The sequence below is a fragment of the Cydia strobilella genome, chromosome Z (assembly GCF_947568885.1).
Source record: "Cydia strobilella chromosome Z, ilCydStro3.1, whole genome shotgun sequence".
NCBI lineage: Eukaryota > Metazoa > Arthropoda > Insecta > Lepidoptera > Tortricidae > Cydia > Cydia strobilella.
This window is the reverse complement of record NC_086068.1, coordinates 19427506-19444153: the sequence shown is the minus strand read 5'-3', so window position 1 is coordinate 19444153 and position 16648 is coordinate 19427506. Positions and strand designations below refer to the sequence as shown.

The window sequence follows — 16648 nt, the reverse complement described above, 5'->3', positions numbered from 1 at the left end:
CCTGAGACTCGGCCCCCGCCCCAGCCGCGCGTGCTGTGCGACTAATGTGAGAGGCGGCGAAGGTGCTGACGCACGTAGCGTCCCAGACCAAACACCGTCCTCTCTCCCACGGCACTGACGGCACTAAAGTTAGGCCATCAGGCCGCTTGCCGTCCGTGCGATTTAGACCCGGAGGCTCGAGCACGGATGGAACGCCCGCTGACCTGAGCGCCCTCTGGACCACGTCGTTCAGGGCATGGTGACGCGGATGCCTCCCGACGCATCGCCGGCAACTCAATGCATGATGGCCGTCAGCCCCCACCGTGGAACCGCAGATGCATACGTGTGGTTGACATACATCGCAGCCCAGACGGAGAGCGACGGACACCCGCAACGAGTCACCGTCGAGTAACGTGCCCAGTTGAGGGGGGGTAACACCTGCAGCCAAGCCCCCGATTCCGGCCGCGACACTGCCAGAAGCCTTGCGCGGTCCACACCCGAAGCGTTCCCAACCAGACCGTCTAAGTGATTATAAACATTGAATCAATAAATTAAATTGCTAATTCATTACAATATACACTATTACTATAAAAAATTAAAAATTAAAATAAGTCAAATAAAAATAAAAATCATTCATAGACGTATAAATAAAGCATTTGCCATTAAAAAAAAAGAAAAAAACTAAAATGTGATCTGAAAACCCTGTAATACCTAGGTTTAACTGCAAAAACAGATGTTCGACTAAATTACACCACTAAAATGAAATACGAGTAGGTATACAATTATTCGACCGTTAGTAACTTAAAAACAAAACAAAAAGTTTAGGTTAAAATAACAAATCAAAATAAAATTCCACTATTCACAGGTAGCAAAAAAAATATATTATGAACAAAATAAATCACAATTTAAAATATAAAATAACGCTCATTTGACTATGTAACTGCTAATGCTTTCTACCAAGGAATCGGGGTCACTATAATGTCAAACCACGGGTTGAAGTTTCGCCGTCGCTCCAGACCAAGCAAACTGTAGATGCTCGGCAGCTCCCTCACAAAGCTGCAGATGGCGCGCCGGCGTCGTTACGTGCTCCAGCGCAGGCCGGACGCAGAAAGAGGTTCAGTGTTAGATGACAGCTAGTTAGTTCTACCAATAACGCCTAGATGGCGGTATACGTGCAGGAAGTTTTTATATTGGGCGAATCAATCTTTGCAATGATTATCAGACACACATGAATCTGGTACAGCACGACCTCCCACCGGACTTTTCACAATTTCCGCGCCGCCATATCGCAGAACTTTCACACTCACTGTTTATAACTTGATGCAAAGCAATAGATATAACTCCGTAATAGATGGATACAGTCTAAGGAAAAAACGTGCCTCGAACATCAAGAAAATTTGATTCTCGATCAGAGGGCGCTACTAGCTTTGGCCTACTGTCGTATAGATGGCGTTGACGGTTTCGTTTGTTATTTAACAATTTTAACGCATATCAGTGAAAGAACAATCATAAAAATAATTAATGCAAATATAAAAAATCATTTATCCATATTCAAATACATTTTATCGTATTTTTATAAATCTTCATTTTTACTTTTAAAGTGTGTCTACAGATGGCAGTGAATTTACTGGGGTTATAAAATTTACCATGACAGTACCGCTCTAGTATAAGTTACTCTATGGTAAACAATGCTACGTCAAATCCAATGATTCCATTTTAAGGCCCCAGATCCGACCAGACCAGAGAATCCGGCAATAAAACTGCAAACGTTAAACTGCCTCTGGAGATTTTTTTTAACTTTTTCACTATTAAAACAGGCCAAATACGCGGACCCCGTAGTACTTGTTCGGGTAGTTCTACCCACTTTTGACTGTCATTTATAAATTATAATTCCACTCCAAAATATCGTTTTCATGTGTATTATATAATGTCCTTTCATTTAATACCCGATACTTAGTACTATTCTTTGCATAATATGTGCGCATTAAGGAAGAATTGTTGGCGCGCTTTAGTTTTTTTTTGTACAACTTCCACAGTGTTCATCTAATAGTATAAGCAATATTTTATTAAAGTTTTTAGTTTAGATATAAATTCGATATACCTACACCTACTTTTTTCATAAAAAGTGGTATTGCTTTGTTTATAGCTCTTAAACCAAACATTTTTTTGCAAACAATGTATAGATGAATACGTTTAATAACCTTTCATTACATGTAGCACATGTGTATGTGTGACTCATGGTATAGCTATAATTTACATTTTGCGAATTTCGGCAGTGAATATCTGTATGACGCCATTATTTGTTACACAGGGACAATAGAGATGGTCTCCCGACAGTTTTAGAATCCAGGTCATATTGTTAATAATTAATAACATACTAGAAGCTTATGCGGATTCTCTGGAATATGATTAATTTGGATTTTTTTAACTTTAAGTCATTTGTATGGGCGAATACCTACATTTTGACGGATAATTTCCACAATTTTAATCAGTTTTTTTTTTAATATTAATGTAAGGCTTGAGACGTCATCCTTAATATTGTAGTACATTGCTGTAACGTCCGACTTTTCGGCGTCCGAATCGTATTATTTTTTCCACCATTCTGATTTCTTTGTAATTTGCACTAAATATTGCTGTATAATTTGAGACACGGTGTATGCATAAAATATAGAACATTTAATTGGCTTTCATTTAATACCCCACTCGTGTATGTGCAATGCATAGTTTGGGTGCAATATGCAATATTCGCAACGAGGCGGGAGTCATTTTGATGACGTCATTCCGCTGAAGTAGATGGCCGGCGCCGCTGTCTCCCGGCAGTTTTGGAGACCGAATAACATGCCCAACAACATACTAAAAGTTGGTAGCGGTTTCCGGACCTGAACTATATTCCCATAAGGCAGTGCACTACTCGTAATGTTTGGTTGCAGTACATTGCTCCTCGGAAATTTTTCAAAAATTAATTACGGGGCCATAATTTAGTGTAACTTCAAAAAACTTTGCACGAGTAAATTCTATGCCTGGTTTGATTTATTGCCCGTATTGGATTTACACACTGTATGGGGTCACTTATCCGCTGCATATAAATTCAAATTTATTTGATTTTAAAGCTTATATAATAATTCAGTATACAGGTATTTTTGCCTTACAAAAGGTGGAGGTTAAAATGTTTTAACTTGTATTGCTTAGGTTTTTACGCACAAGCCGGTTTCCGCAAGGCCTTCAGCACCATAGACCACATACATACGCTGCGGCAGGTTATACAGAAGACCGAGGGGTACAACCTGCCACTGTGCTTAGCGTTTGTAGACTATGAGAAGGCTTTCGATTCGATTGAAACTTGGGCGGTGCTACAGTCTCTAAAGAGGTGACAAATTTGACTATCGGTATATCGAAGTACTACGGTGTCTGTATGAGAATGCCACTATGTCAGTCCGTCTCCAGGACCGGGACACGAAGCTTATCCGACTAGAGCGGGGTGTGCGACAGGGAGATGTTATATCCTACAAATTGTTCACTGCCGCTTTGGAGGACGTCTTCAAGCTTCTGGACTGGGATGGGCTCGGCATCAACATAAATGGCGAGTACGTCACCAACCTCCGATTTGCCGACGATGACGACGACGAGATGTACTGTCAAAGTGTGATTTGTAGTAAAGAGCGAATAGGTACTGAGACATTCAGAGATAGCGAGTTGGCGAGTGTTACCGTCGAGGTTGATGGGCTGATCGGGCCAGCCGAGCGAGTCGCCCTCCACGTCCACAGGCTCGTCCTCGGCGTCGTAGCGGGGCTCGCGCGGCCGCTCCTCGCGCCGTTCCTCCTCCAGGTCGTACCCGAGCATGCTCTCCACGGTGTGATGCCGCTTGCGAGTGCGCAACTTCAGTCGCCGCTGCCGGTTGGCGCGGATGCGCTGGTACGTCTGCTTGTTACGATTTATGTTAACACTGTTTTTACAAGCTGTTACTTGCACTGTTTGTATGTACGAGTATGTGGGTATGTCCCCTTCCCATTATTCGATTAAGCTGAAACTTCATATACATATTGAATTCTAAGCTGGGTGACAATGCAATATTATGGCACCATCGAGCTGATCTGATGATGTAGGTAAAACTCTGGGATAAAACAACGCAACCTGATTATGTTTTGGTTTATAAGAATTGTCTCCATGAGTATAAGTTGCCTGTTGAAAGAAAAGTACGGTCAGCGATAAAAACACTTGTATAAAAACCGGCCAAGAGCGAGTCGGACTCGCGTTCCAAGGATTCCGTACATTACACAACTTTTAACAATGTATTTTTTTATGTGAAACGTGAGTGATATATCTTTAAAAAACCAGTAGGGGTCAGATAAAAACTAAGTGATTAAGTCCGACTCACGCTTGACTGCACATTCCTAATAGGTTTTCCTGTCATCTATAGGTAAAGGACTATTTTGTGTAATTTTTTTCAAAATTAAAAGCCCAGTAGTTTCGGAGTTAAAGGGGGGGAATGGTCATTTTTTGGCTATTTTCTTAAATAACTTCTAAACTATTTATTTTAAAATTACAAAAAAAATATATTTAAGATTCTCACAATGAGCTCTTTTATTTGATATGTAACACGATATAGTTTGGAAAACTTTATTTTTTAATTTTCTCATTTACCCCCCAAAAGTGGCCCCCATGTTTGAAATTCATTTGTTTACGTTACATGTTCATCTTTGTGTCACAAACTTACATATGTGTACCAAATTTCAACTTAATTGGTCCAGTAGTTTAGGAGAAAATAGACTGTGACAGACGGACAGACAGACAGACGTAATCCTATAAGGGTTTCGTTTTTTCCTTTTCAGTTACGGAACCCTAAAAATTAAAATTTTGAAAAAAAAAACTTATTTATAACACTCTTTTTTTTTATTTTGAATTTAAAGAAAATGTTTGTAAACTATAGTAGAGCTCCTTGAAGTTAAATAGAATAACCCGTGCATTGGGAGCGTGCATGAACTATAGGGGGCAGCACAGGAGCCGTCAGATATTTTGGCGCGAGGCGTAAATGATGTAGCCCACAAGATGGCAGAACCTACTATGCACAAGAAAACGTACGCGAACGGTAGATGGCAGCACTTGCTTTGGCAAAGTACATGTTTATGTTTTCGATTCAGGCCACAAGATGGCAGACCCTCCAACGCGCATGGTCCCTATCCCTATTAGAAGTTACGTGAATGTATTTTAACATCACCAGCAAGTTGTACAAAAAAATCAGTCAAATGCGAGTTCGTTTTTAACTCGCGCACCGAGGGTTCCGTGCAAACTTTCAATTATCTCATGTAACTATAAACACAAAAGACGTGACCAGAAATACACTAAGCATTTATGTACAGCGCCATCTATCGGCAAATCGGCTAACTAATTTGCGCGACCGACCGGTAGCAACTATTTATTAATCTGTGCCGGTAGTATCAAAGATATATGTAACTCCATATAAGATAAGTGGTCTAAAGCGAGGTTTAGACTACCAAGAACTTGCATGCAATTTAAGTTACATTGCCGAATACTAAAGTAAACTGTATTCAGAAGGTTGATCAGATACTGCAATGTAACGAAAATTGCATGCAAGTTCTTGCTAGTCTAAACCTCGCTTAAGAATAAAATGTACCTCGAAAAATCAAGATAAATTTATGCTCGAATAGATGGCGCCACACCTTTGGCCTATGCTCGTGTAGATGGCGACACCGATTGATATTTAACACATTGAACACATATCAGTGAAAGAACATGGGTCAGTCATATGGCGTTCTAAAAATAATAATTAAAAAAACCGGCCAAGTGCGAGTCGGACTCGCGCACCGAGGGTTCCGTACTTTTTATATTTTTTTATATTCGAGTTGACTGAATGAAAGGTAAATTGCGGTTTACGATTTATGACGTATTAAAGAAAAGCTACTTACTAGATCTCGTTTAAACCAATTTTTGGTGGAAGTTTGCATGGTAATGTACATCATATATTTATTTTACTTTTATCATTCTCGTATTTTAGAAGTTACAGGGGGGGGGACACACATTTTACCACTTTGGAAGTGTCTCTCGCGCAAACTATTTAGTTTAGAAAACAATGATATTAGACACCTCAATATCATTTTTGAAGACCTATCCATAGATACCCCGCACGTATGGGTTTGATGAAATTACATGAAATTACCCCCAAAAAAAATTTTTTTTTGTGTGAAATTCTTAATGCGGTTCACAGAATACATCTACTTACCAAGTTTCAACAGTATAGTTCTTATAGTTTCGGAAAAAAGTGGCTGTGACATACGGACGGACAACGGACAGACAGACAGACAGATAGACAGACATGACGAATCCGGGTTCCGTTTTTTGCCATTTTGCTACGGAACCCTAAAAGCATGTGTCGATAGATGGCGGTAAATTTACTGTGACTACAAAATTTACTATGACAATAACCCTCTATACACTACATTCTCTTTGTATGTATGTTGGTTGTTCAGGGATAATTCTTTATCATGTGAACAGATTTTATCTTATAATAATTTCAAGTATAATTAATAAACACGCAAAGGTGGCAAAATTTCAAATTCAATTCGGGAAAGTTGTTTGATAATTACAAAATAATTTTCAAGTTACAGGCGTGATTATATTTTTCCTGTAATATTTATGATAATGTTAATGTTATATAAAAGTTTCATGGTTTTTCATTGGTAAACTTGACATTGACCTCTTCATATGGTGATTGGTGCGTAATTTTTAGGGTTCCGTACCCAAAAGGTAAAAACGGGACCCTATTACTAAGATTCCGCTGTCTGACTGTATGTCTGTCTGTCTGTCTGTCTGTCCGTCTGTCATCAGGCTGTATCTCATGAACCGTGAACAAGGTTGTACCTTAGGTCGTTTTGAAATTAAAGCCGTTTGTACTCTTAACAACTATAATAATCTCCCAAACAAGTCTCACAAATAAAATATAAAATTAAACACTTAACATTTCTAAGGCAAACAGTCGTTATCTAGTTTGCACAGGTGACAGCGCCATCTCTCGGTGCATTTGAAACTAACCACCACGATATGTGTTTTTAAAGTTACGACTTGGACATACCGCCCACCAAGGACCGAATGGCCTTTCTTACTGTTCGCCTTTGCAACAATAGCCATTCTATACTTAGATTAAGCAACATATTCCATGTTAGATACAACTAGCAGCTATTAACTATATGACAAATTGGTTTATCTATCTAACAGTCTTAGTCTTACTTTTATAATATTGCATTGCACGCTTATTCACTTACTGGTAATACACAAATTTTGGAAGTGGGCATTTTATCACGGAGTTCTAACATTTCACAGATACCACTCTCGTTAATCCATCTGAACCAGGATATTTAGTGAGGATTTTACCAAAAAGCCACTTACTAGGAGGTAAACCGTCTTCCTTCACCAAAACTATGTTCCCGATTTCCGGTTCAGGGGTTTTGAAGGCCCACTTGTAACGATGCATGATATGTATTAGATATTCTCCATCGTCTCCAGAAATTCTGTAACATCTCTTGAGTGATCTGCCATCTTTTTAAAGTACTTAGGTTACAATTCTCATAATTTGCCTCAGGGATCGTCACAAGTGGCTCTCCTACTAAGAAGTGACCTGGGGTTAAAGGAACGGCCTCTGTTGGATCATTGCTCAACATAGACAAGGGACGCGAGTTCAGACAAGCCTTAATTTGGCTAAGCAGAGTGCTCATCTCTTCATATGTCAGAGTCGCTTCGCCAATTACGCGTTTGACGTGATATTTGACCGATTTTATGCCTGCTTCCCATAACCCGCCAAAGTTGGGTGCGCGAGGAGGGATAAAATGCCAATAAGTGCCACGGACAGCTAGGCTGTCAGCCACTTCTTTGGTCATTGTCGACTTCTCCGCATCGAACAACTCTTTGAACTCCTTTGAAGCTCCTATAAAATTAGTTCCGTTGTCACTATACAGGTTGGCACAGTGACCGCGTCTAGCAACGAAGCGTTTAAAAGCTTCTAAAAACCTCTGGAGGTAAGATTGCTTACCACTTCAATATGTACGGCTTTTGTAACCATACATACGAAAAAACTTACATAACCTTTGAATGCCTTATGACCTCTGCCTTGGAGGTTCTCAGCATTATGGGACCCGTATAGTCTACACCAGTATTTAAAAATGCTCTGGCGGGTGTAACTCTAACGGCCGGTAGAGGGCCCATACGGCCGTTCCATCGGTTTGCCGCTGTCTCTGTCACATTTCGCAAGAGAGAACGGGAAAGATCATGCGCGCCAAGTGTCAATTTTGATCGAATTTTGTCGATTTTTATTTATTTTAAAAACGTTACCCTACAATATCGAAATTCGAAAGCTATGAAATTATTATTTAAGTTAAGATTGTTTTTTCTTCTTTTTTGTTTATAGTCTCACATAATAAATAACCGAGTAAAGTTGGATTAAAAGTCCGAGTTAGAGGTTACTTTGGGAATTAATTGTATCGAGCGAAGTGTCATAATTCGTGTATCGGAAGCTATGATATTAAAGATAATATAGTCAAGAACTACATATATTTTTTCCACGTCTACGAATATCAACGCCTCTTAGAAAAACAGGATCATATAAGGAGATTTTTCGCCTTCTGGCTCAGGGAACCGCCATAAGTTGATTCTGTAATAAGCCTTGTGCCGCACACAAACCACACATTTGCGCACACGACCTTTTACCAGATTTTTGACGCCCATAATCCAGTATGCCGATCGGATAAAGTATAGCATCAATTTTGCATCACCGTGTAACGTTTTCCTGTGAGCGTCGTCCACTATCAAATCAGAAAGGTGTGATCGGTGTGGCAAGATTATGGGTTCCTTAACGCCTTGGGGTTCTTGCGAGTTAGTGATTCGTCCATTCACTCTAAGTAATCCCTGCTCATCGATGAAAGGGTTTAAACTGAGTAGCTTGGACGATTTGGATGTGACCTGTCCGTAAGTATGTATTTCTTTTATTTCAGCTTGAAATTCAGTAACTTGACTTAATTTAATACAAGTCACTAACGCTTCATCGAGTTCCCATTTATTTAAATGCTTAAGCTCTTGACCTTTATTGATTATCTCTTTTTTCGTGATGAACCTTCTGCAAAATGCTATCACTCTGATCAACCTTTGCAGCGAAGAAAATTTGTTCAATATCGGCGCTTCTATCTCACTCGTAGCAATGTGAACTTTTAAAGATTGCTCTTGATTCGTCTCGTTGTTCTTTAACCTGTTGTATGCTATGTCTTTGTTCCACAGAAACTTCGGACCGAACTTCCACAGACCTAACTCTGCAAGCTCCGACGGCTGCACTCCTCGCGAAGCACAATCAGCTGGATTGTCCTTCGTGGAGACATGAAACCACTGCGAGTATTCCAGTTTGGAATGGATTTCCGAAATTCGGTTCGCCACGAACGTTTTCCAATTACTTGGATGTTTATTTAGCCATGCTATTACCACTGAGGAATCCGTCCAAGCCCTTATATCGTTCCTGGGAATATTCAGAACTCCAGCTACCTCAACCAACAGCTTAGTCAGCAGGACAGCACCACAAAGTTCCAAGCGTGGAATGCTGACTTGCCGAACGGGTGACACTCTCGTTTTAGCGCTAACTAGGACGACATGGACATCTGAATTTGCGTTTATAACGTGCATGTAAACCACCGCAGAATAGGCAACATTGGATGCATCCGAGAAGCCATGCAATTCAGTGACGACGTCATCCGCCCTTGTGAACATCCACCGCGGAATACTGAAGTTGGTAAGTTGAGCCAGTTCATTGCGGTAAGTATACCAATCTTCTAAGATGCTTGATGATGGTTCCTCATCCCATCCTGTCCCTGCTATCCACAATCGCTGTATGAATATCTTAGCTTTTATTACGCACGGAGCTATCCACCCCAGGGGGTCGAATAACCGCGAAACGTCGGATATAATTTTCCTTTTTGTTACAGGTGCAGACAACGGAGGCAGCTTCACCGAGTATTGAAATTCATCGCTACTTCTGTTCCAGGTGAGTCCTAATATCTTTACTATATTGTCCTGTTTAAATTCTAAAGCTTTGTCCTGCTTGCTATTTTCTCCATTTCCTGAGTTATCTATTATCTGTAGTAATTCATCTTTGTTACTTGACCACTTTCGTAGAATGAATCCACCTTTCTTTAATAGTGCCTTCATCTCCTGATATAATTTTGTACCCTCCTCTATGGTCTGGCATCCCGTCATCAGATCATCCATATAAAACTCCCTTGCGACTTTCTCTGATGCCATTGGGTACTCTTCTTTGTGATCTTTGGCGACTTGATTTAGACTTTTTACTGCTAAATAAGGCGCTGACGCCGTGCCAAAAGTGACAGTGAGTAGCTTGTAGTCCCGTATATCATTTTCCGGCGAACTTCTCCACACTATGCGTTGGAAATCGCAATCTTCTTCTGCCACTCAACATTCGGTACATCTTAACGATGTCAGCTATCAAACATACTGGATGTTTCCTCCAACTCATGATAAAATGTCGCAGGTCTGGCTGCAACGTAGGTCCAACCATCAAGTTGTCATTCAATGACACGCCGTTTTCATTTTTGCAGGATGCATCGAAGACCACCCTAACCTTGGTGGTTATCTTATCCTCTGACGATTGCATGATGTGGCAGGTAAGCTGATCTTTCTTTACTAATCTCTTGATTTGGTACAGGCACCATATGACATATTCATTTATTACTTCCGTATATCTCTCTTTTAGTACCTTATCTTTTGTGAACTTTCTTTCTAATGCCTTTAACCTTTTTATTGCTATCTCACGAGAGTTCCCATTGTTGCAGGTCAACTCTTCATCGCGAAATTGCAATTTCACGACGTACCTACCATCTTCATTCCTACGCGTCGTGGCAGAGAACAAATCTTCCACCTTTGTTCTTCCTTTGTTAAAATCTGTGTACTCAATAAAGGCTCATTTTCCAATTCCCAAAATCTTTTTATTATTTCGTTGTCCTCCACCTGTGTATGGAAAACGGATATTTGGTTATCTGCTCCTGCGGTGCGCACTGATCCAGACACTATCCAGCCAAATGCAGTGCACTGAGCTACCGGGGACCCGGCTGGTCCTTTCAGTACACCTTCCCTTAAAATCTGGCCATAAACTTCTGCACTCAGTAAAACGTCTATTTTATTGGGTGTATCAAAGTTTTTATCCGCCAAACACAAGTCTTTTAGTTGTATCCAATCCGGAACCGACACTTGCCTCTCGGGAAGCAAAGAGGTAATTTTTGTCAAAACAGAACACTTCACCTCTATCTTAAAGTTCGGATCCGTTAATGACTGGAGTTTTAACGTTACTGTTGCTTTTGACCTCATAACCCTCGGATCATCTCCTAATCCTGAAATTGTAGGGTTGACAGGTGTTTTCTGCAATCCCAACCCTTGAACTGTAGCCTCTGTTACAAAAGAGGCCTGTGATCACTGATCCAACAAAGCTCTGAATGGCCGATACTGACCTGTTTTGGACTCAACGTTCACGATTGCCGTGGGTAACAAAACTCGGGTTTGTACCTGACCTTTCGCAAAACAAGTCACTACCGGTGTGGTATCATCTGAAGCCTGACTGGAGCCTCCAACTGAGGGTCCGTCAGTTGCCCTATCAACTGATTGATCTGAACTACCTAAATTACCCGTTGGAACACCCTTTGGATGAAGTAATGAATGGTGCTTTTTCTGACATACTCTGCAACTGGTGGCTTTTTGGCAAAATCTAACACCGTGATTGCTACCTAAGCAGTTATAACAAATTCTATTATTGGTTACGAACTCGTGCCTCTTTTCATAATCCTGGTTAGCAAATTTCTTACAAAAGCATAATTTATGCTCCTCGCCACAAAATTCACAACTTATTTTTACCATGGTTGTCGCATGCAACACCTTTGTGTGACCTTTATTACTGGGAGCCTTTGAACTGACTGGTGTTGCTTTGTATATATTTTTCGGTTCAATGAATTCCAAAGCGCGATATCTATTGGTTAAAAACGTTTGAAATTCTTTAAACGTCGGCAACGCATCCGACGACACATTAGTTGCAACATTCAGCTCCCACTGCTTTCTGGATTCGGCATCCAATTTAAGTGAAAGTAAATGAATCACAATAAGGTCCCAAGACGAAAACTCTATACCTAAATTTTGTAATGCATTTAAACAATCGAAAGAAGTATTCATCAACTCTTTTAAGCAACCTGCCGACTCAATATTCCGTTGACTAAGCAGACGTTTCAAAATGCAATTCGAAATATATTTTTTGTTGCTATAGCGTTCTTCCAATTGTTTCCAACATTGAGCGTAATTTGCGTCCGACACGGGTGTGTGCCGAATCAATTGCTCAGCTTCCCCGGCCAAAGAACTCTTAAGATATTGCAGCTTTTGTAGATTATCTAACTCTGTGCTATTGTGTATCATTGACACAAACAAATCCCGAAAAGTGGGCCACTCTGTATACTTCCCTGAAAATGTGGGAATGCTAATCTTAGGCAATTTGACCAAAGAAGACCTTTTATTTACATTTTCATTTGCACTCGTATTTATCTTACTTACATTAGACTTGAACTCAGTTAAAATGCGTTTCAAATCACACTTGTATGTCATATAATGCTCTTCTGTTAATTCATACACATCATCGGTCGTATACTTCAAAGACTTTAGTAACGTAGCATCAGCTGTTTGCAGTAGCTCTTTATGACCCTGCCAAATCAGTCCACAGCTGTTCCAATGCCTCGAGCTTACTTTCCACATAATATTTAGTTATACGCTCCTTAGGGGACTTTTTAAAATTACTTCTCGCCTTAGTTATACGATTTGACAAATCAATTTAAAAATTTACCAAAGATTCCATGTTGAAACAACAACTAAACAATTTTATAAACCAACTTTTCTAAATTATAATTACAATTTAAATTGCAACAACTATTTCATAAACAAACTAAACCAATTTTACACAAGTGTAAACCTGACACTAAGAAAATTTTCGAGATAAACCTGACACTTGAAATGTTGGGACAGCCAAAATCCGGCATGGATTCCCCGTACCTTCGTTTTTTCACAAATTATTCTGTCCTAAAACTAATGAAGCTAAATATTACAAGTTAATTTTTTAGTCTAATTCTGCACCAAGTCCGGAACTCCTTGGTTATAAGGTTGAAAATATCTAAATTTCTTGATAAACTTCACTGATTTTAAAGTTTTGAACTTCTTTGAAATAAGGTTGACTTCCGCGTACCAAATAATATAAATGTACTCACGGTTTGCACTTTCAATTAAACCAACTTTCCACCTTGATCTGTTGTGACGCGATGCTTGCGCCCTCTCCGCTGTCCTCCTCTCCTGGCAACACACCTCCTAGTGTGTTCAGCTTGGCTCTCGCTAGATGGCGCCACCGTCGCTGTTGCTGCCAGCCAAATCGATCCCTCCGGACAGCAATCCACTGCCACTATGGGATCGATGCGAAGAGTAGCTCTGCTCACACGCACTGAACTACTAACACCAAAATCCGGTTCGAAGGACCATGAACAAGGTTGTGCCTTAGGTCGTTTTGAAATTAAAGCCGTTTGTACTCTTAACAACTATAATAATCTCCCAAACAAGTCTCACAAATCTACCTATATAGGTATATATATAAACGTAAAAGTCCTGACTGACTGACTGACTCACTTAAATCAACGCCCAGCCCAAACCGTTTGACCTAGAGAGCTGAATTTTTCACAATAGGTAGCTTTTATGACGTTAGTATCCACTAAGAAGGGGTTTTTCAAAATTCATCCCCTAAGGTGGTGAAAAAGGGGTTGAAAGTTTGTATGGAGATCATACATTTTTTTGAGTGTGGGACTTGAAACTTCGTATAAAGGCATATTATTAAAATACAAGGAGTGATTTCAGCGTTTTTAAAAATTCATCGCCTAAATGGGTTAAAAAAGGGTTGAAAGTTTGAATCCATTACTAAATACTTTGGAACTTCCTAGAAAGGCATAATAGAGCCGATTACAAAAATAAGTAATATTGACGTGTTTGAAAATTCAACGCCTAAGGGGGTTAAAAAGGGGATGAAAGTTTGTCTTGGGGTACAAATTTTATAATATAAATGTTTATTAATTATAATAAGAAAACAAGAAATCTTATTTCATCGTTTTTAAAAATTCATCCCCCAAGGTGGTGAAAAAGGGGTTGAAAGTTTGTATGGAGATCAAATATTTTTATGAGTGTGGGATTGAATCATTGTATAAAGGCATATTATTAGAATACAAGAAAAGTAATTTCAGCGTTTTTAAAAATTCATTCCTTAAAAGGGTTAAAAGGGGTTGAAAGTTTGTATAAGGTCCAAATTATATTTTAAGATAAGAGTTTGAAACTTCGTAAAAAGGTATTTCATTAAAAGAGAATAAAGCTAATTACAGCGTTTTTGAAAATGCATCCCTTAAGGTGGTGAAAAAGGGGTAGAAAGTTTGTATGGAGGTGGAGGTCAAACATTTTTTTAAGTGCGCAACTTGAATCTTTGCATAAAGGCATGTTATTAGAATACAAGAATAGTGATTTACGCGTTTTTTAAAAATTCATCCCCTAAAGTGGTTAAAAAGGGGTTGAAAGTTTGTCGTGGTCCTAATTTTATTTTAAGCTAGGTACTTATAACTTCATAGAAAGATATATAATTAAAAGAGAAAAAAACTTATTTCAGCATTATTGAAAATTCATCCCCCAAGGTGGTAAAAATGGGGTTGAAAGTTTGTATGGAGATCAAATATTTTTTTGAGTGCGGGACTTGAATCTTTGTATAAAGGCATATTATTAGAACACAAGAAAAGTAGTTTAAGCGTTTTTAAATATTCATCCCCTAAAAGGGTTAATCCACGCGTACGAAGTCGCGGGCAACAGCTAGTAAAATATATAATTATACACTTAACATTTCTAAGGCAAACAGTCGTTAGCTAGTTTGCACAGGTGACAGCGCCATCTCTCGGTGCATTTGAAACTAACCACCACGATATGTTTTTAAAGTTACGACTTGGACAACCGTGATAGCTAGACAATTGAAATTTTTACAGATAATGTATTTCTGTTGCCGCTATAACAACAAATACTAAAAACAGAATAAAATAAATATTTAAGGGGGGCTCCCATACAACAAACGTGATTTTTTGCCGTTTTTTGCGTAAGGGTAAAGATACGGAACCCTTCGTGCGCGAGTCCGACTCGCACTTGGCCGGTTTTATTCATATTTAATTAAAAAAAACACTTTCATTGTGTCTGGGTTAGCGTTGTTCAAAACTATTCTAAATTTCAAATCAATAGCTCAATAAGGCTTAGCTATCTCTCGTTCTCGAGATATTTAGCGATATGACAGCCAGACGGACGGACGGACGGACGGACAAATCCGCACCATAAGGGTTCCTTTTGTACCTTTTTGGTTCAGAACCCTAAAAAGGTGTGACAAAAAGTCACGTACTTCCCAGCGCGCGTCCTCATCCTGGTGATGCAGCGAGTGCGCGGGCGGCGCGGCGTCGCGTGGCAACGCGCTCAGGCTGTACAGGTGTTGCAGCTCCTGCAGAAAGTGTGCTTGCGCCACGCCCGGCCCGAGCCGCGCGCCGCACACGCCACATGCTGACTTGCGCTCGCCATCAGCTGCAAATATTTCTCAATTATTCCACTGCATCAAATGTTTGTACTGTGATACACAGCACAGTAATCCTTACACTGTTATTTATTATTTAAGATTAGACACTTCCGACATTAAATTATAGCTCAACTTTTTAGAAAATGTAATTTTACGATAATTAATCGTTTAGGTAATCAAGAGCAGGTATGCTGTGAGGCTGACGAGTCGGTGTCACTGCTCGAGTAGCCACTCGACTTGCAGAACCGCGGCGGGGCCGAGGCGGCAGAGTCCGGTGAACTGGTGTCGTCGCGCGAGTGGTTCTAATACTTCTAATATTGCAGCAGCATGCTACTTCAAGTACTGTTACCAAAGATATATGTAACTCCCAGTCTAAGGAAAAAACGTGCCTCGGAAAATAAAGAAAATGGCGCCAAACCTTTGGCCTGTACTCGTGTAGATGGCGTCACCATTTGATATTTAACAATTTTAACACATATCAGTGAAAGAACATGGGTCAAAGTCATATGACGTTATACATTTTATGATATTTTTATACATTTTAATTTTTAGTTTTAATTCTGTGTCTGTGTGCAATAAATTTATTGTGACTACAAAATGTATTATGACATTAACCCTCTAATACACTCTATTCTCTTTACTGTTACCAAGTGTAGACTCACGGGAGAAGAAATCATGCGAGTCAGTGCAGGGCGCGGTGGCGGGCGGCTCATCGTCCTTGCAGGGCCGCGGCGACGCCGAGGCGGCGGAGCCCGGGGAGCTAGTGTCGTCGCGCGGGTAGTGCCGGTACAGTGGCGGCGTGCTACTGTCGTCCCGGACGCTCTGGGCAAAACCATATAATAATGTACTTACAAATAATAGGTACATTTGTATACGTGAGTTTATTGCATAACTTTTATATTTGTTTTAAAATTAACCTTTTTAATAAGAATCCTGACAGTAACAATCTGACTCCGATTTTGTTTCAAGGGTGCAATAGACTATTTTTTTTCAATAATTATTTAGGTT

General features: G+C 39.9%; 1 protein-coding gene across 1 annotated transcript in view; it reads right to left on the bottom strand.

Moving 5' to 3' along the window:
• LOC134754377 (uncharacterized) overlaps window positions 1-16648 on the bottom strand; it is a 31946-nt gene that overhangs the window by 3277 nt on the left and 12021 nt on the right. The window contains exons 3-5 of the mRNA XM_063690678.1: window positions 16303-16462; window positions 15473-15648; window positions 3687-3897 (exon numbers count right to left, since the gene is read on the bottom strand). Coding sequence (XP_063546748.1) covers window positions 3687-3897; window positions 15473-15648; window positions 16303-16462 — 547 coding nt within the window. The remainder of the gene's footprint in view (window positions 1-3686; window positions 3898-15472; window positions 15649-16302; window positions 16463-16648) is intronic.